We start from the raw sequence: 21862 nt of genomic DNA, 5'->3' as shown, positions 1-21862 counted from the left end.
TTTTAATATTTGTAGTATATCATTATCTATAGTCCTATGAAACTCCTACTAATCCTTTCATCCTGCTGCTAATTCAGCCAGCCAAACCTGGCAATGCCAACCTCAGAAAAGCAATAGCAGTAGTGGCCACAGAAGAACTGAGCAGGAGCTCTGTGATCTAAGGAACAAAAAACCACTATGGTGTTTGGGAAGTCCAGACAATAGAAGAATATAGGCTTCATCCAAAGCTAACTGAAGTCAATGTAAAGACACCCTGGAGCAAGATCTCCTGAGCCTGGATACACCAAGACTGGAAGCAACTTACTGTTTCATGGATGGTAGCTAGTTCCTGCCTCCTGAAGCTGGACAAGTTCCTCCTCACTTCCTCGTACACAGAATCATACACATCCATCATGGCATCTTCTACCTACAAAAAAGGCATGTCCAGGATAGGGGTCTGACCAGACAAGTCACTCTTCATTTTGCTAGGCACTGTACAAACACAGGAACTCCCCCAGGCAAAGTGGGTTAGCAAATAAAGCCAGATAGATAGAGGGCTATCTCAGGTCTATTAATGAAACTCAAATATAGACAAGAGGAATTTGAACTGCATTTCTTGTTTTACCAGGAATGGATTGTTCCTACAATTCTAGGGAGGACATTTTTTGAACACCTTCCATGGAATAGACTGCAGCTGTTTCTGGAATTAGTACTAAGATGTAAATATTCAGTATAATATATGGCACATTAAAATTAATTGTAATGGAAACTGAACAGGTAGTTACATGACTAACATGGGTATTGTACTGAATATTTAATTCCTACATTCCCTTCTATGTGACACCATTAAACCATATGAACAAAGGTCTTTTTGTTTTTAATACACCAATATTTTTATACTTGAAGTATTTAACTAGCTCAACTACAAGTCTTTTGACAAAATTATTTCCCAAAACATTTTGAAAAACGTTCACAATTTTTGACCAGCTCTAAGGTGTTTTGTTTGAGTAAAGCAGCCTAACTTACTACCATGTAATCCATGAAAAAGGATGGTCCAGTGGCTAAGTCACTTCCCTTCTTTACTCTGACACAGACTTGTTGTGTGACCTTGGACAAGTCACTTAGGGCTAAATCCACACAGGAATGCAATGCCTAACTCCTCGGTACCCTGCCATCCAGTGGAATTCGTAGCCGCTAATTGCCTTCTGCAGCATGAGGATAATAGCACTTCCCCAACTCACAGGGGTGTTTTGAGGATAAACACATTAATGATGGTGAGATACTAAAATATTCTGATAATGGGTGCCATAAGTACCGTCGGTAGATAGTTACGCCAGTATAACACAAAAGTAACTCCATTCTAAATCAATGGACTTTCATTGGTGTAAAACTAGAGTAATGCAGTGGTGAATCAGGCCCTAAATATTCACTGAAAATATGAAATCTCATAGCTTCAGAAATCTCAACCAACCTTTGTTCAGCTTTCAAAAGAAAAAAAAAAATCTCAATTGCCCTTGGTTCTAGCAGGGAGCTGGTAAAATTCCATTTCTTTCTTTCATTTTCTCTTTTTCTTCCAATATTGATCTGAATGGGTCTGAGACCAAAGCTTAGCACTTAGAACAGAAAATTAATCAGTAAGACAGAGAGCAAGGGGAAGGGGAGGGAACAAGTGCAGTTGGAGCAAACCCATCTCTCAGCAAGGTTTTGCATCAAGTCTTAAGGGTTCTGCTTAGAAACTTACTTAGAAAAAGACAGCATGTATTATTCTTTGCAGCTCCGAGATGAAACAGGGATCGTTAGAAAGCGTTAGCCAGCCAACTGCAAAGTCTCTGCCAGGGGTTTATAACTAAGGAGGAGGTAGGAGAAGCAAAGATGACTTAGTTTTGGCCCTAATTCACAGCAAGTATGGATTTCAGGCTTTAGGCAATGCATCAAAATATTTCTCCAAAAGTATCAAACAGGGAATAGATATGAAGGAAGTTTGAGACATCTTTTTATTTTTACGGGGCCTTTTAAAGAGATTTGTAGCAATGGCTTCATAGACCTTTGAAAGCAAGAAGTGGTAGAATGAGAGAATTTCATGTGAGCACTGCCACAGAATTCAGGGAGTTGCAGAGGGAATAGCTGGCAATTTGTAGTCCAGTTGGTTGATCATTGGTTCTAATCCACAGAATACCTCTAATCTCCTTGGGGTGATGGGGCTTTGCTGTTACACACAACATAATCAATTAACATAACAGGTGTGGTTAGAGAGAGACCCAGCAATGCACTAATAAAGGTTCTGATGAAGATACAAAACTGCCAAATGCAGTAAAACAAGCTGCTCCCAGGAAATTAAAAATTGCCACCTGCACCATGTGACACAAATTCAGTCTGCCTGTCAAAGACAGAAAAGTAGAGGGAGGTTGGTCATTTTGTGACTTTGGTATTACTACTTTACAGTACCACCACAGTCCTGTTCTTCCTAAGTAAACTATATATTAGTCCCAGACATGCTACTGTGGAAAGACTAGATTTCAAACAGTGAGCGCAAAGGAAGAGATGACCCATTGGCAGCCTGACATGAGACTGTAATTAGTGGCTATATAGACTATCCTTTACCTGGCCTGCCCTCTAATACTGACTTCTAGAGCTAGTCCAAACATTTTATCTACTTTCCCCAAATTTAGTGGCCTTTCAACAAAACAAATCCTCGTGAAAAGGTTTCTATTCTGTTGAAAATCAGACATTTTAAAACAAAAATCCTGGGGGGGGGGGGGGGAACAACAACTTTCCTGACCCATTAATGTCTTACACTTCTGGAAAAGCCAAAGAAGTGAATGAGAGGAGAAGGAAGAGCCATATAAGCCAATTGGTTCTCATGCCATGAAGCATGTTAACTTTTTCTGAACTTTCCCAACCCAAGTGTTAGACACAGATATAGAACTGTGTCTGGGACTAAGATGACCTCTATAGACTATATTTTTGGGACAGAAAATGTATTTAACTATATTTGCATAATCTTGTGTAGGTTTATGGTGCTGTATGTGTAATTTGTATTCTATACAATAATCATACTATTTAATATTTATTTATATTTTAGTAAGGTAAGTATTTAACAACAGACCATGATTATTATTTTTTTTTAAAAAAGGAGCCTCAAGTGAGACTTCCAAGAGTGGGATTTTCAAAAAGGACCTAAATGACTTAAGCACTCAACACCCACCGAAAGTCAACTTTAGGTTTCTATATTTTGAAAATCTTGGATTAAGGGTCCTGGAAAGATCCTCTCCATGTTTCTGACTAGGGAACTTCTGAAAAATTCAGAAGTGTTAATATTAAGATCTAGTAAATATTTGGAGAAGATACTTCGGGAAGTTTAGTTAGTTCTGAGGTTTCCAGTTTGGGTGGATGTAGTCAATCATTGCCTCATCCAAAACCCATTAAAGTCAATGGAAAAAACTCTTAAATTATTTTTGGATCAGGTTCTAAAGCTGCTAGTTGTTTACCTTAGTGATGTGTCAGTGTATCCTGAACCATCAGTGAGACGAGAAAGCATCAACTGATGCTTAGATTGCACGGATCATTAAAGAACTCCCCAAACCTCTACACACCTCCGGTGACAATGGAACAATCTGTGACCAGACCATAGTTATTTTCCAAAAGAGTGGCATTATGCAGGCAGCTCAACAGTTGCATTGGCTGAACATTCATACACATTCTGTACCGGTGATGAACTTTACCCTTAGAGTCCTTTTCAGAATGTCATGCACTCATGTCGCATGAGAACAATCCTAGCATAGAATAAGTGCAGCAATCCAGATATTCACAGCTGTTTGTTGCTGAACACATTGTACAGCTGCTGCCATGTTGGCTGGTACATGATGGTCACAGCTGCATAGAGAGCAGATTCATTCTTCCTCTAAAGCACCATGTCATGGTGTGTATCGGAGGCACTATATAAACACCAATAAAAAGGAGCTATGTTAGGGTAGGAGACTGTTTAGTTACAGACTACACCATTACTGGACCTGGGGAAATGAATCACTTGACTCTTTAGCTGGAAAATTTGTTTGCAATTGGTTGTGTAGTTGAGCTTTGAAAAATATTAGTCCTGCGTTGCTGTTCCTATCCAGCTCAAAATGGGGTGCAAACTCTTAGATGTGAAACTTCCCCTCTTCACTTCTTCTAAGGAAGATATAGTGCAAGAACAAAAATAAAAAATAAAATAAAATGCAACTCAAAGAAAATGTGAGATTGAGAAACCCACATTGAAATTCTGTACCCACTGATGTCAATGAGAGTTTTACTGATGTAAATGGAGCCAGAGTTTCACCCCTGGATTTTTCTCAAGCAAGGGGCAATGGATGCTGCTGAACTAGTCTGCTTAATTTCCATTATACTGTTCTCTCTTGATCCCTGGATTCATGGTAGTGGCACAGTTGCAATGAAGGGCAGTAATTAGTCCATTACATTACCTCAAACTTAATGATTAACCTCCTTGGGTTTCCCACTCCAAGTGCTGAGAAGTCAAGGCAGTGACTCACAGTTCAGCAAACAGGATGCCTTTTAATGTCCTGTTTGAGTGGTTATGTTCATATTGTTAGTAATGTGCTTTAAGAAAACCACAGATGTGCTAAGCACCTTGACACAGACTGGAGCTACCACAAAATGGACTGAGCAATTTGGACAAGAGGTCCCTGGGATGGATTTGTATCAGCCTTTATTCTAAAGGCTTCAAAAAGCACACACATCAGCATAAGTGGGATCAGGTCACTTTCTAGATTGCTCACTGCAAAGAGGTTCATGTTATTGAGACTTTCTGCACAGTCAGACTGTTCTGTAAACATGGCAAACCAAGCATGTGCTATTGTTGGAGCAGTATTTCTGAAAGAAGCTCTGATTCAGATTGAGACTGTCCCTCCTGATCACTGCTGATGAAATAGGTTTAGACTAAAGAAAATCTCCAGTTCGAATGCTTTGGAGTGTAACAGTTTTATTAAGTTCTCCAAGCACCCTGAAGTACACAGTTTCAGTTCTAAGCTGGAGCCAGAGAAACTACTTGTTTCCAGTTGTATTCCTGGATGAAACACCTCTAATTAGAGCCTGCTTAGACATGTCAGCAGATTGGGAGACTACTACAAAGTGAGGTGCAGTCAACTACATCAAAGTTATTTGCGCAGTGTTCCTCAAACAAACGGGAATTTTGTTTATTCTAAATGGGATCAAGATTGGATGCTTGCCACTCTCCCAGATTCCCTCCCATCCCTGTGGCCCCCAGGCCTGGTCAGGCTGTCCCAGTGAGCAATATGTTTAAATACAACTGGGCTTTTACCCTGCCTAGAAATTTTAGAGTTCAAGTTCTTTGTCTCATCTAGCGACTAAATCACATCCTTATCTATTACCTTCTCTAAGTCAGAAATTGCACCTTCCCAGTGTTAAGTTAGTTATAAAGGAGGATTTTATCTTTAGGTACATTTGGAATATATGTATTAGACAACACTGTCTACCTTCTTGGTTTACCCACCCCTGTCATGCCAAAGATTGTCAAGGGAAACTGCCTCTGAACAACAGTGTTTAGGCAACCTAAGCAAGTCAATTGAAGGCTTATTGGAAAGTTAATGTGTTTAGAATAGGACCAAGAATGGTTGTAGCCATAAATTTAGCTAAAGCATTCAGCAAAGATTGTTTAGTAAATAACCTGTTAGCAAACTTGGAATTTGAGGACAGTTACAGGAAGTTTTATCATCAATTGAATAACCATTTTATTGAAAAAGATAATTTTGCACTTATTTCTCTTTCATCTGAAAAGTCCTGCTAAGGCAGAGTTATGGAAGCATTCTGCTACAAAGTGGTTACCTTTTGGGGGGTCTTTGATATGCCACAACTGAGATCATTCATAGTGGCCTCAACAGAAATGCGCATTCCAAGCTCATAGTTGTCTTTAGCACTGTTTTTTTAACCTGTACGTGTATCTGTTTTACTGCATTTTCAAGTCATAAACGGATAACAACTCTATTCCTTCATAAGCTGAGTAAGTGAATCATTTACAGATTCATTTGACTCAATCTTTTATTTCTTTATATTTTTTAAGGTGTAAAGCCATGTGTGTTCATGACACTTTGGAATCCTGGAAACATTAAAAAAAAAAAAAAAAAAAGCAAATTCCCTGCTCTGTGGCACTTACGATCTAATTACAGTAGATTGAAAACATAACAGAACCTGGTGGGAAGGATGGTAGAGAACTTAAGCAGGAGTTAGTGAAGTCAGAATGAAACAATGGGAGCACTGTAGTCCTGCACTGATTCTCTTTCACACTGATAAACCCAGATAGCCAGAAATGACAGAAATTACTATTGTCATGCATGATAGGCCACGATGAGAATCGAGGATAATGGATCTTGATCATTCAAGCAGAACCCTAATTAATAGCGAGGCCATCTGATTGAAAGACCACCAATGTTTCTGACAGTGCTTAAAAGAAGAAAGTAGACAAAGACCCTTTTGCGATTTCCAGAACTCTGGGGCTACCTGAGGCCCACACAAGAATCATAGCTTCAAGCTCATTGGAAAGTCCCTGCTCCACCTCTGTGAGCAGACTTGTTTATAAATTACAGCAGCAGTACAGTTAAACACAAGTTTCCTTGTTTATGCACTGCAGAGAACAGGCCAGAATCTCATTTAACTGGCCAGCAAAGAATTACCCCAGTGGAAGGGGACTTCTCTCTGGCATGAATAGAGCTGGCTCCTCCACCCCTCCAGAGGATATGTCAGAGCACAGCAGTGGGGCCAGGGGTCTGGCAGAGTTCAATTACACTATGCCAGTCCTCAGCTGCAGTAAGTTAAAGCAGCCTGGGGATCAGGGAGCCTTAACTGATCGACCCCAGCCAAAATCTGCTGAGGAAGCTCTCTCTTTGGAAGGTTTTATGTGTATTCAGTCCTAGGTTTTTGTACACAGGATCACTAGTGTACTTCATTTTCAACTGTATGGAAGCACAATAGGAATTCTTTATGCATGGGGTCTTGAGAATTACCACATTGTTAATCTATGTATATATCTAGGCATCTAGATTAGGCTATCAGTATTGAAAATGTTGGTTGAAGGGCTTGATCCTGCTCCCATTCAAGTCAATGGAAAAAAACTCCCATTGTCCTGAGTGGACAGGGCATTAGGAGTCCGCCAGTGGAGGACTGTAGAAAAGAAATAAGGGTGCTCTATTTAAGGAATAGTTCTCTTTTTTCCAGGCTCTTGTGCACACATGTATAGCAGGCAAGAAAAGATCCTCCAAAAGCGGGGGCCGGGAGGTGAGAAGAAAGCAGGGAAGGCAGGGAACGGGGAGCACAAAGCGAGGTGAGACAAGAAGCAGGGACCGGGAAGGCAGAATGGTGCGGGAGAGAAAGGTAGGAATAAGAGACAGTGAGATGGAAGTGGACAATAAGAGGAGTTGCTAGGGCAGAAGCAAGGAATTGGAAAGCGCAGCTGAGGGAGGAGGAAAAGGACTGATCTAAAAGCCTGATTCAAAGCCCATTGAAGTCACTGGAATGACTCCTACTGACTTCAGTGGGCCATAGATCAGGCTCCTGGTTGCTTTTACAGAGCTCACTCCTCTCCCATTGGTGTGAACAGGTTCTTGTTTTAGAGTTTTGAATGTCTTGGTGCAGTTTTCTATTCTATTAATAGCCTGTCAATTCCTCCCTTTAGTTCTCCTCAACGGCAGTCAATAGCAGCAGCAGCAGCAATCTGGTCAGCACCACAATCCAAAATGGGCTTTAAGGCCCCGTGTGAGAGGCTGCAGGAGTCAGTAAGGTGTCATTTTACACAGGTTGCCCTGCAGTCACTGGAGCCAGCTGATAGGAAGATGAGGGAATCCACTGGTTCCATTATCAAAAACAAATGAAAAACAATAATTAAAAAAAACCCACCTGTTGGCACATGCCACCACTAATGGGACCACAAAGGGGAACAAGCAAAATGGTGTTCAATCTCCACCAATTGTTTTGGGACGGTCACAGAGGCATCGCATTAATGAAGGCCCTCAGCTCACCATCTCTTACTCCTACCTTTCTCTCCTGTAACTATACACTGCTTTTTCCAAGAGGTTCCTGCACAAAATTATTAAACCTTCTGCAGGAAAATAAGCAGCAGCCAATTTAACTGTTCACCTCTTTGCCCTCCATGCCATTGCTGTTGTAGTCTCCCCACATCCTCTCCTTCCAAAAAAATGCACACTGCTCCACTGGAACAACCTAGCTGTCCTAAGTGCGTAAGCAGACGCCAATCTCCATGATACAGTTACCCGCTTCACTTTCCAGCTGAGAGATACAGCTCCATTTTCTGCATGGTGCTGTTCAAGAACACTACTTGGAATTAAACATGTAGCAAATCACACACGGCTTCTACTCTCTCATACTCCTCCGCCTTCCACTGAGGGAAGAGAGACTTTGCATAGCACAAGGTTTTTAACAGTTATTGAACATATCCCATCCCCATCTTTTATGCCTACTAGATGGCAGTGACATAACCATGGATGTGGCTAAAATATACAGTACTAGGCAGCAGGGAGATGAAAGGTGCATTATATTTCAGGCCCAATCTTGTAATGCTTATCATGCAGGACGATCCCAGAACCCTACCCAAAGTCCCAGTGGCTTCTGTGGAGCTCTTTGTGTGTCTGTCCATGTGGAAAAGTTTGCAGATCAGGACTTTAGGTGGTAAACTCTTCAGGGAAGGGACCTGACTTTGAGAAACAACCAGCATGCCTCTGGGTGCTAAGTTAAAAAATAATAATAAATAAATAAAAGCACATCTCAAATGAATGAGAGATGAGAGGTTCCATCCAAGGAACAGCTGCGATGCTGGTCAAGGCTAATCAACTGGATTCCAAGTCACAGAAATTTAGGGGTTGCCAGATTGGACCAGTGGTCTATCTAGTCAAGTATCATGTCTCCTACGGTGGCCAATGCCAGATGCTTTAGAGGAAGGGGCAAGAAACTGAAGTGGCAATTATGGAATAACTTGCTCACAGGCAAAATTTCTTCCTAACCCGCTCAGGATTTAGGATGTGCCCTGAAGAATGAAGGATATGATCTCTGCCAAACATTAAAAAAAAATCCTAACATATTTAACTGTGAAGTCACCTTTATAGCTGACCTAAAGGAACCCTACTTGGCTTTATAATGGCCTCTGCTGACACTCTTCTGGCTGGGAATGAGAAGCTGCTGTGATGGGGACAGGGACGAAGCATGAAGTGCTCTGTCAGTCACTGGCCAGCAGAACATTTTGGCTGACATAAATCAGAGCAGCCCCGCAGCTTCTCTAATTTAAGTTAGGGGCTGATTTGGACAACTAGCTGTGCCAGACATAATGGTGGCACAGATGAGGATTGAGACCAAATTATTTAGCACGGTGATTGAGTATATAACTAGGAGTAAGGGGTGAAATTAAACAAAAGATAATTTAGGCTAAATATCAGTAAAAACCTTCCTAACAAGGAAGAGTGTTGAATATTTTCCAATGGCAAGTAGTGGGAGCTTTATCACTTACAGCATTTCAAATCTGACTGGAGAAATCATTATTTTATTTCTATAGAGAATAATCCAGAATTCTTGGGGTTTACATGACCCATTAAGTCTCTATTTCCAGTATCTTGATTTTATGAACCCTGAACTCCTAAACTCAAACTGACTCTGATGTTGGGTCCTGACTCTCAAGTCCCAGAATCAACCCTAACATCGGAACTCCAAGACTTCAGGCTAAAGTCAACACTCTCTGACATCCCGCCCAATCCTACAACTCTGTACTCTGGCCACCAGACCCATCGAGTCCTGTAGCTTGGACCTGTGACCTCTCAACCTTGAATCATGAACCTTCTATAATGTTATCCCTGAATTCTTTCCAACCCTTAAGGCTACCCCACTCAATACTTCATCCCTGCCACTTGTTATCTCTGACAAAAGCCAGATAAAAACCTTTGTTTCACAGAGCCAAGAACCATGAACCATCACCCATGGATCCTGAACTGCTAACCTCTGAAGTCCTACTCTTCAAAGACTTTCAAGTACTTTTTCCACAAAAATCCTTAGATCCTCCTGTAAAGTGGCAATGTAGCAGTAAAAAACAGTATAGGCCTCTCTTCTTCTTTTAAAACAAGTCTTTCCTGGAGCCTAACTGGTTGAAACAAGAGAAAAAATCCTCTTTTCAGACATGAATAAGTCTCTTTACAGGGATCATCACTTTAAGAAGTGGATGGGTTGTTGGATACCAAAAGTTCCATTGAAGCCAAAAATAAAGTTGAAACAGAAGGAAAAACGTTTGAAGATTGAGTAGTGGAAGAATGTGCTTCAGCCACAAGCTTCAGACGTAGCTTAAGCTGTTCAAAAAAACTGCTAAATAAAAAAAAAAAAAAACAAAAACGAATACACACTTTTTTGAATATTTAATCAACATTCTGATTTTAAAAAAAAAATGTTTCCCCAAGATTTCAATGAATATTTTCAACAACAAAAAATTTACAAAAATCTCACCAGTTATAGAGCTGGTTGAATCAAAATCCAGCAACACTTCTGCAAAAATAAAATTCTGAAGTTTTTCAAAAATTTCAGTGAAATTCTCTGAAAAACATTCAGCCCACATTTGAAATAGTTGAGAAAGAGGTAATGCCCCAAAATATTTGAATGCAAAAATCCAGTCTAGTGACACAGAAGATATGAATGATGCCCAGGAATCCAGCAGAGACAGGCACTATCCTTCTCAAAAATATAGTATTGTATTCTACACTCTGACAGGGGAGATTCAACCTTCATAGTAGCTGGACCAAGAGTATAAAATCCCTGCCAGAAGGAATCAGAGCAAACCCAAATCTTGCTACATTCAAAGCTAAATGTAAAACCCACATCTTGATGAACATAAGGGAACATGCTTAACTTTGAGAATATGCTTAAGTGCTGTCCTGAATGAGACCGTTTTCCTGATCTGAGCCTTTAAATGGAAGTTATAAAAGTTCACACATAATTCAAAGCTACTTCAGTCCCAGCATGCATTCCTGCAAGGAACAGTATTTTGTGCATGCAAGTCTGGATTTTACATTTTTGATACACCTGTTGTTGCATCTTCCTTTGAAAATTTGATCTTTACACTTGGAATTGTGACTAAAACAAAGCTAATTTCAATCCAATATGAACTGACGAGGGAACCAATGGTTTTGCTCTTTTCCAATTAGAACATTTTTGATCAAAAGCCCCAAATTTAGGAAATTATTTGCAAAGTTTATATATCATTGTTAATTTTGTCTTGGCTCTCACATTCAAAATGCCAGGATTTTGCTGTCCTAAAGCTGCAGTCTTAAATACGCCACCCTGCTCAATAACAAAGTAATCAGCTGCCGCTCTATTATGAGATGCCTTTAATTGAATTCTGCCCTTTAGAAAAGCAGAGTGGTCCCCTGGGCTACGAAGGAGGATGCAGTAGGCAGAAGGAGTTGGGGAGTGGATGGCAGGCTGACCGATTAAGAGATGGCTGTTAGCTGATTGCAATATTCCTGAGGACAGACATCAAGGTGGCTTATAAATCTTATAAATGGAGGGGAAGACAATCTTACATTATCGGCTATAAGTCCTGGAGTGTAAAAGGTTTGGCTTCTCTTGTCATCATGCAGTGAAAAGGAAGATCACAGGCATTTGTGTGCAGATTCCTGTGAAAAATCTTGTGTGTACTGCATCCACCGCTCTATAAAAGCTAACCTATTAATTTATTCCCTATGCACAATACAGTACAGAATGAAGTGGTCTAATCTTTACACTCACCTGAAGGCACTTGGGAAAATTGTTACTTATGAAAACACTTAGCAATTTATTAAATACAGGTCTTGATTTAAACAGTGAAAGAAGATTGCCACGTAAAGAGAGGCGGTTCATATTCAAGGAACACACCAATCCAAGGACAACCAGGAGACAGTCCCCTGGAATTTTGGGATGATGTAAGTGTTAATGTTAATCTCAGCTTTCATGTAATGAAAGCCAAGTCCAGCTCTTCTCCTGTAGAGAGCACCTTCAAATTATACACTGATGGATTGTGGCAGGAGCTGGTCATGGAAGAATCTCTAGAAAAGTATTGGCTATTCATGGCACACACTGCAGTCACTCAGGGCCAAACTACAAGAGTTGCTAAATCCCTGGCAGAAGTTCCTTAATTATTCCTTGAATGATTTAATACTTGGGCTTCTGCAGATTATACTGCATGGCCAATAGGAATTCCCTCCTAGCTACCAGCTAGCTCCTAACTGTCAGTGTGGCCTCTGGCCACAAGAAGTCACATCTCTGTGAGGAGCTAGTTCAGATGCTGGCACAGTGGAGGGAGGCAGGTGAGGTGGTTGAGGTGGTTTGGGGGGCGGGGGAGTGCAGAGAGAGAATGCTGCCTTCCTTACCATCAGGTCTCCTGTGGTGAGAGAGAGGCGGTAACAGACAGAAAAAACATAGGCCCCCTTCTCCCAGCAACAGTGGGTTCTCTCAGAAGGTGGGAGTTAGAAGAAAGGTTAACCTCACAAAGGGAGGAGGATGAGCACACACAGCAAGAGCTGGCCTTTGGTGGGGAAGAGAAGGAGGTGGGTGAGGGGAGAAACAGGAACCTAGAGTGGAGAGAATGGAAAAATGGGAGGAGTGAAGGGCACAGAGAAAATAAGATGGGAAAGCAAGAGGTGGGTGAAAAGGAGCTAATGGGGAAGAAACAAAGAATGAGAGGAAAGATGCTGCTTTTCTAAAAAAAAAAAAAAAAAAAAGAGGACAGATGACAGGAGGAGGAAAAGTAGGAAGAGAGAAAATAATCTGAAGAGGGAGAAGATGAAAATAAAAAAAACAAGGAGAAAGAAATGGAAGAAGGGGGGAAAAATGAGCGACAAAAACAACTTTTAAGTTGGAAAACTCTTTGTTCCCCTATATTATATTGTAATTCCCTGGCACATGTCCCCGCTTCACTCCCTCCCTACCCTTGAGAGAAAGAATGGGATGGTTATTCTGAGTGCTTGTTATATTAATATCGCTAGCTACTCTAGATTCTGCAATGAAACAACAGAGGGAAAGGGAAAGTCCTAAAGTTCACCAGAATGCCCGCCCACCAAACCTCAAAAGCTTGTCTCGCTCAGGGCACGTCTTCTCTAACAACGTGAAAACCACCCCCACAAGGGGAGTAGCTACCAGTGCTGAGAGCTGCAAGTTTCAGCGCTGTAAAATGGCAGTGTAGACAGTCAGGGCTGGCTCTAACTTTTTTGCCGCCCCAGGCAAAAAAGAAGAGCGCCGCCCCGCCGTAACATCACCCCTCCCCCCCGCAGCACTGCGCCGCCGAAACCCCCGCCCCCCTCAGCACCTCGCTGGGCCGCCCAAACCAACCCCACCCCTCCACCCCCGAGCGCCTTGCCGGGCCGCCGAAACCCCCGGAGCGCAGCGCAGCGCCACGCCGGGCCGCCCAAACCCCCAGACCCCACCCCCCCAGCGCCGCCACCCCCCAGCGCCGCCAAAACAAAACAAACAAACAAACAAACAAACAAACAAACAAACAAACCACCCCTCAAGCACCTCCCCACCAAACAAAACAAAACAAAAACCACCGCGAGCACTCCACGCCACCCCAACATTGGCCGCCCCTTCTAAGGTGCCGCCCCAAGCGCGTGTTTGGTTGGCTGGTGCCTGGAGCCGGCCCTGTAGATAGTGCACCAGCACTCCCAGCGCTGGTGCACTGTCTACACTGCCACTTTACAGCGCTGAAACTTGCAGTGCTCAGGGGTGTGTTTTTTCACACCCCTGAGCGGGAAAGTTTCAGCACTGTAAAGTGGCAGTGTAGACAAGGCCTCACCCACAGAAGTTAGTCTAATAAAAGATATTACCTCACCCACCTTGTCTCACCAGATCTGATAACACATGGGGGTCCTAGAGTCAACAGGACAATTGTGCACTGGAAAAGAACATCAGATGCTGGCCACTATGCAGGCAGAGACCTTGGTAGGAACAGCTGGACTTCTCTTCTATGGTCAGCTTTTATGATGGTTTCAAGTTCCTTCCTTACCACCACCATTTTAACCTAAAACCAGTCAGGTACATTTAGCGGTGTGGGTCAAAAATCTCATGCTGCTCGCTCTCCCCTAAAGCCTTACATCCAACTCTGGAACTGTGTAAGTGGCTAGAAAAGTGTAATGAGCAAACATGGTGTGATGTGGGGTCTTCACAGTCACTGGAAACCAGCACAGACATAGCAAGTCGCCTCTGAACTTCCAGGCTTTCAAGTGAAGATACAGGGTAGTGAGTTTTGAAAAAGCTGGAAATTATTAAGCTGACTTCCCAAGAACACAGTATCAGCATTGAATAGCCAGCATCAACGGAAGTGTAATAATATGTATTTACACAAATACAGCCCCCCCCTTCCACAGACAGTACCACAGAAACACACTCAATATCGACAGACAGCACTTATACGCTATTTAGTTTAGGCCTCCATTTTCAGATGTGGCTAGTGATTTTGGATGCCTCCGTTTTTGGGAGTCTAATCTGAGATACTGTAGAAAAGCCTGATTTTCAGAAAGTGCTGAACACCTGCCCTCTGTAAATCAGGCCCCGTTAAGGTGTCTCATGCTGGGCAACCAATAATTTTGGGGCAACCAAAATCACTAGTGACATTTGAAAAGGATTAGGCTTTAATTTTTACAGGCATTTCTATGGTGCTCAGCACCATGGTACAATTTCTGACCAGCTCACGCACATTAACAAATTAAGCCTCAACGCCCTAGTGTGATAGGAAAAATATTGTCACAGTACTCACAAATATCTACACACATACTTCCCTCCAGGCTCACCCCCACATACGGACCTACTTACAGATGCATACATGCAGAATACAGACCCAGGTAGGTACAGTAAGGTAGGCATAGATCAGCACTGTCTAATAGAAGTCAAAAATAGGTTATAACAGACTTAATGTGGTTCTACTATATACATGGTTTTCATGCTCTAATTCAAAGTGCTCACTGAGAACGAGTTACACAGTCTAGCAGAGCAGTGCTTGTATAAGCCAAAGCAGCAACCATTATGCACTCCACGACGAGGAGTCCTTGTGGCACCTTAGGGATTAACAAATTTATTTGGGCATAAGCTTCCGTGGGCTAAAACCAACTTCTTCAGATGCATGGAGTGGAAAATACAGTAGGAAGATATATGTACACAGTACATGAAAAGCTGGGAGTTGCGTTACCAAGTGGGGGGTCAGTTCTAATGAGACAATTCAATTAAAGTGGAAGTGAGCTATTATCAACAGGAGGGGGGGGAAAAATCACTTTTGCAGTAGTAATCAGGGTGGCCTTCCTACTCGCACCTTCTTGTCAACTGTTTGAAATGGGCCACCCTGATTACCACTACAAAAGTGATTTTTCCTCCTGTTGAGAATAGCTCACTTCAACTTTAATTGAATTGTCTCGTTAGAACTGAACCCCCACTTGGTAAGGCAACTCCCAGCTTTTCACGTACTGTGTATATATATCTGCCTACTGTATTTTCCACTCCATGCATCTGATGAAGAGGGTTTTAGCCAATGAAAGCTTATGCCCAAATAAATTTGTTAATCCCTAAGGTGCCACAAGGACTCCTTGTTGTTTTTGCTCATACAGACTAACACGGCTACCACTCTGGAACCTGTCATTATGCACTCAGTAATAGCTCATACTCAGCTATATCAGAACCTGTCACTGAAAGTCAAAATATTAGGCAGGACAGCAGGGCTGTCTCTTGCTTTTTCTGAACAGTGCCATGCAATTTTCAGCTTCCATCTGGACAGCCACCAGAAACAAGCAGAGGAGATTTTTAAATGTAATATCTTGTTATTGATTTAGGTCATGGTAAAACACCTCGAGGCCCCAGTCAGGGCCTCCATTGTGCTAATGTTATACATACAGCCCCTTCCCCCTACTCAAAGGAGAATTATCTGAAGAAAAGCTAGAGACTGAAATACCCAAACAAAATATTATTGACTCGACAGGGAAGGGACCAAAAAAGTTTCTCGTCTAAATTCTAGGATAACACCCATTCTGCAAGCGAGTAATGAAGTGTCTGATGCGGCCACAATAAGGTTCTGGAAAGTCCAATTGAACAATATTATGCACATGCTGGCCCAAATGCATTGCATTATAAGACAGTTTCCCTAGGTTCCAGAATCGATCTTTCCTAAGAGCCAGTACGTACTGCATCAAATAGCTGGTAAATGTACACCAAGCAAAGGATTTATGAATGACACTGGGGCAGCAAACAAGGGGTTAACTCCAGTTTCACTTTTCCTTTCCCTTGCAACAGGTATGCCGGGGGAACAGCTGTAAGAGGAGCTGCTAGAGAAGGGGAATGGGGAGAGTGCCTAGGAGAATTATTTGCAACAGGTGCTCTGTGAACCCTGGGTTGGGAAGGCTTTGTTTAGTTTGTTTTATGCCCATGCTCATCTTCACTTGCTTTTTGATCTATGGTCATAAAAATCTGCTCTTGCTGCAAAAATCCTTCCTCACTACAGCGGTTTTATTTTTACTGACTCATCCTACCAAATGACAGGGCCAAAACTTCCCCAGCTCATGTGAAGGGTTTCTAAGTTACTGCTAACAGCGGTAAAAAGATCAAGAAGTGACACTGACATTTCTCTTGCCTATTTCTGAACCAGAGGTCCCAAGACAAACCCAGATTTTGGTGATTAATGAGGACCTGTAACTAGACCACTCCTGTTTATAAACACCATCCTTGTAAGTCAGGCTCTCTCACACTTCTATAAAGGGGAAGCTTTACAAACAGGGTTCAATTGGTAAACAAAGGGTTAATGTTAATAGTTAGTACACAGGTGATAGCGCCCACTTAAACAGAGCAGTTACTGGGAATACACCTGGTATGACAGTAACTTGTTTTCTGAAAAGCAGATTCAATCCCTTGTTTTCTGGAACCAGGCTTTCCTAATGTAGCTGAACACTATGAAATAACTTCACTCTTATGGTGGGAGCCAAAGCTGTCCAATTAAAGGAACACACACACAAAAATAATCATCATTACTAATTTTCCTGGTACTAGATTCCTTTACTGTATTGTATGGTCAGTGAGATGCATGAAGCAGCTTCTCCCCTCTTCTATAATTAAATGCTCAGCAAAATTCAAGGAGATACATTTGCTGCTTATGGGCATTTAGCCAGTTGGATCACGGAGAAGTAAGGATAATACACTAGCCTTCCCACTGCATGATAGGTCACAAGTGGGAATGTACTTGGATTGTCTGAGGTCTGAATCACTTCAGAGAGGGCTCAGAACTAGACTTTGGCCTTGGCTACACTTGCAAGTTACAGCGCTGTAAAGCCGTCCCCAGCGCTGTAACTCACTCCCCGTCCACACTGGCAAGGCACTTACAGAGCTGTATCTCCATGGCTGCAGCGCTGCATGTACTCCACCTCCCCGAGAGGAATACCGTGTATTGCGCCGCCGCTGCAGTGCTGCGGCGCCAGTGTGGCCGCCCAATGCGCTGTGACTGGCCTCCAGAAGTATTCGGCGGTATCCCACAATGCCTGTTCTAGCCACTCTGGTCATCAGTTCAAACTCTACTGCCCTGGCCTCAGGTAACCAACTATGTGACCCTCCCTTAAAATTCCCCGGGAATTTTAAAAATCCCCTTCCTGTTTGCTCAGCCAGGCATGGTGTGGAGTGCTATCAGTGAATCTTTCCAGGTGACCATACCTCCTCGCGCCAAGCAAGCCCCAGCATGGAGCAATGGCGAGTTGCTGGACCTCATCAGTGTTTGGGAGGAAGTTGTCCAGTCCCAGCTGCGCTCCAGCCTTAGGAATTACGATACCTTCGGGAAGGTATCAAAGGACATGATGGAAAGGGGCCATGACCGGGACGCCCTGCAGTGCAGGATTAAAGTGAAGGAGCTGCGGAGTGCCTACCGCAAAGCACGCAACGCAAACGGCCGCTCGGGTGCTCCCCCTGCGACCTGCCGATTCTACAAAGAGCTGGATGCGATACTTGGGGTTAGCCCCACCTCCACTCCAAGCACCACCATGGACACTTCAGAGCTGGGATGGGAGGAGGAGGAGGAGGAAAACGGGAGTGATGGTGGTGGGCTGGATGGAGACACCCCGGAATCCCTGGAGCCATGCAGCCAGGAGCTCTTCTCGAGCCAGGAGGAAGGTAGCCAGTCGCAGCGGCCGGTACTTGGTGGAGGACAAACAGAAGAGCAGGCTCACGGTAAGCGTTTTTTTTTCCGGGAAGGAATTTTTTCGGTGCGGGCTCTTTGGGAGAGGAGGGTTAGGCATGCATGCCTAGATGCGGAATAGTGCATTGATGTGGTAATTGGCCTTGGTAATCTCTTCGAATGTCTCATCCAGAATGTGTGCAATGCGCTTGCGCAGGTTTATCGGGAGAGCCACCGTGGTCCTTGTCCCAGCCAGGCTAACATTTCTGCGCCACTGTGCCGCGAGTGGGGGGGGACCATTGCTGCACACAGGCAAGCTGCATATGGGCCAGGGTGGAAGCCACATTGCAGTAAAAGACCCTCCCTTGCTTCCCAGGTCACCCTCAGCAGCGAGATATCATCCAGGACGAACTCCTGTGGAAAATGTTGGGACAGTGTTCAGTGTAGGTGCCCCCTGAAGCTGTTGGCTCTCCCCAAGGCACAGAAACCCAGAGGACAGTACAGCCCTGAAACAATCAGTCCCCCTTACTCACCATTTTGAGGCTCCCGTGGGTTGTGTGCGCTCTGTTTGGGACGGGAAAATTATGCTATTGTGTAGACCCTGTGTGTGCCCTCCTTAAGTGCAGGGGGAATCATTACTCTGTCTGGTATAAACAATGCTACCTCTGTTAAATGTTGCATTTTGCCTATACAGCTGCAACAACCTTGAGACCTGAGCCGTCCCTCTTATCGCCTGCTCAGAGACTGCAAAGACTCAGGAAGAGACCGCGAAAAACCAGACGACATGCTCCAAGAAGTGATGCGGCAATCTATTAAAGAGAATGAAAAAGCACAGAACTGGAGGGAGAGAGAGAAAGCAGGATCCGCCAGGAAAACGCAGCGCACTGGTGGCAAAGCACGGATCGGCTCATAAGCATCCTGGAGTGCCAAGCAGATGCTATCCAGGAGCTTGTAGCCATGCAGAAGGAGCAGTACCGCAAACACCCCCCTCCCCCACCAGCCCTTGTCGCAAAACTCTTTCCCTTGTGCCCCACTGTTACCTCCAACCCACTTTCCCCAACTTCCGGGTTCTTCATGCCACCAGCTGCCTCCAACACCAGTATCTTCACCACCCAGCCCTGAAAACCATGACCCTTACCCTCTGTACTCAACCCCCATCACCATGCAGTATAGCTATCCTGAAGTGCAGCATTCACTGCACAGCACACCAGACAGGACATACGCGAATCTGTGATTGTACCGTTCCCCACTCCACCCCCTTGCCCTTTCTGATTCCCAAGCGGTTGTGTTTCTTTTCAATAAATTTTTTTTTTCAATAAATGGATTTTTTAGCTTTGAAAACATTCTTTATTATTGCATAAAGTAAAAGATTCCTTAGCCCAGGAAAGAAACAGGCACTGCAAGTCTGCTTAGCAAACACCGATTCCTAAAGATTGGAACTACTGCACTTCACTCCCGTGCAGGGCACCAGATATCACTGCTGGTTTTCAGCCTCAAATTGCTCCCTCAAGGCATCCCTAATCCTTGCAGCCCAGCGCTGGGCCCCTGTAATAGCCCTGCTCTCTGGCTGTGCAAATTCAGCCTCCAGGTGTTGAACCTCGGAGGTCCATGCCTGAGTGAAGCTTTCACCCTTCCCTTCACAAATATCATGGAGGGCACAGCATGCGGATATAACCGCGGGGATGCTGTGTTCGGCCAAGTCCAGCTTCCCATATAGAGATCGCCAGCGGCCCTTTAAACAGCCAAAGGCACACTCCACAGTCATTCGGCACCGGCTCAGCCTGTAGTTGAACCGTTCCTTGCTGCTGTCAAGGCTCCCTGTGTAGGGTTTCATGAGCCACGGCATTAACGGGTAAGCAGGATCTCCAAGGATCACAAGGGGCATTTCAACTTCCCCTACTGTGATCTTCCACTCTGGGAAAAAAGTCCCGGCCTGCAGCTTCCTGAACAGCCAAGTGTTCCAAAAGATATGTGCGTCATGCACCTTTCCTGACCAGCCTGTGTTAATGTCAATGAAATGCCCACGGTGATCCACAAGCGCCTGGAGAACCATAGAGAAATACCCCTTCCAATTAACATACTCTGATGCTAGGTGGGGTGGTGCCAGAATAGGAATGTGCGTCCCATCTATTGCCCCTCCACAGTTAGGGAAACCCATTTGTGCAAAGCCATCCACTATTTCCTGCACGTTACCCAGAGTCACGGTTCTTCTGAGTAGGATGCGATTAATGGCCTTGCAAACTTGCATCAACACGATTCCAACGGTCAACTTTCCCACTCCAAACTGGTTTGCGACCGACCGGTAGCTGTCTGGAGTTGCCAGCTTCCAGATTGCAATAGTCACCCGCTTCTCCACTGGCAGGGCAGCTCTCAATCTCATGTCCTTGCGCCGCAGGGTGGGGGCGAGCTCCTCACACAGTCCCATGAAAGTGGCTTTTCTCATCCGAAAGTTCTGCAGCTACTCTCGTCATCCCAGACTTCCATGACGATGTGATCCCACCACTCAGTGCTTGTTTCCCGAGCCCAAAAGCAGCGTTCCATGGTGCTGAGCATGTCCGTGAATGCCACAAGCAATTTCGTGTCGTATGCGTTCTGCGGCTCGATAGCATTGTCGGACTCCTCACTCTCACTTTGGATCTTAAGGAATAGTTCGACAGCCAAACGTGACGTGCTGGCGAGACTCGTTAGCATACGCCTCAGCAGTTCGGACTCCATTTCCCGCAGACAGATAGCGCTGCACAGAAACCGTTGAAAGATGGCGCCAAAGGTGGACGGAAACAAAGGGATTTCTGGGATGTGAAGCGATGCATCACGGGGCATTGGGACAGGACCCAGAATCCCCTGCACCCACGCCCCCTTCCCACAACTCACGGCGCCAGAATGGGAAGAGGTGCTCTGTGGGATAGCTGCCCATAATGCACCGCTCCCAATGGCGCTGCAATTGCCGCAAATGTGGCCACGACAGTGCGCTGGCAGCGGTCAATGTGGACAGACTGCAGTGCTTTCCCTACTCAGCTGTACCAAGACAGGTTTAACTCACAGCACTGTACAGCTGCAAGTGTAGCCAAGGCCTTTCAGAGGGGCTTCAGGCCAGGACTGAGGTGTACTAGAACTAGACTAGCAGGTGATACTGCAGGTTGAGATTGAGGTGAACAGGTAGAGTTGCATGTTGAATAGCTGGGGATGAGGTACAAGTTCATACTGTGTTTGGAAATGCGTAGGGTCTGAGGACAGGTTGAGTGCTGATAGCTCAGCACTAGACCTAGTTGAAAATGAAAAATGAAAAAGAAAAATCAAAAAGGTTTTCACTTCAAAGATTTCTTTGAGCTGATTTGCCCTGGGGAATTTCAGCACCTCACCCACTGATTGCCTTGCAACAATGCAGCTCCTGCTGCGGTGTCAGCGGTAGAAAAAAGAGTAGACAGGATAGAGAGGCCTTTTTTACCAGGGCTAGACAACTTGTTGGTGAAAACACCCGTGTCCCACTACTTTAGTGTTTCCACTGATGGTGCTAACAATGGAGCTGCCAAAGATCTCTTCCTAGTTGGATCAACTTTTGCTATTTTCCTATTTCAGTCATAATTAGGACTTCCTAGTCTACAACCCTTCAGAGCTGGGATTTATTAGGCTCCCATTTTCCAACAATCTTCAGCACTCAGGATTGCTTGCCAATGGTTTAATTACTACTGATTATGCAATCATGGAACAGAAAATCTATAA

The 21862-nt window shown here is 44.1% G+C and overlaps 1 protein-coding gene across 1 annotated transcript in view; it reads right to left on the bottom strand.

The window, feature by feature from the left end:
• The window catches only part of TSPAN32 (tetraspanin 32), a 56154-nt gene that overhangs the window by 10305 nt on the left and 23987 nt on the right, over positions 1 to 21862 (bottom strand). The window contains exon 5 of the mRNA XM_026653924.1: positions 283 to 406. Within this exon, the coding sequence (XP_026509709.1) occupies positions 283 to 406 (124 nt within the window). The remainder of the gene's footprint in view (positions 1 to 282; positions 407 to 21862) is intronic.

Source organism: Terrapene carolina, unplaced genomic scaffold, assembly GCF_002925995.2.
Source record: "Terrapene carolina triunguis isolate 2854851 unplaced genomic scaffold, T_m_triunguis-2.0 Scaffold171, whole genome shotgun sequence".
NCBI lineage: Eukaryota > Metazoa > Chordata > Testudines > Emydidae > Terrapene > Terrapene triunguis.
This window is presented reverse-complemented; position numbering and strand designations above follow the sequence as displayed.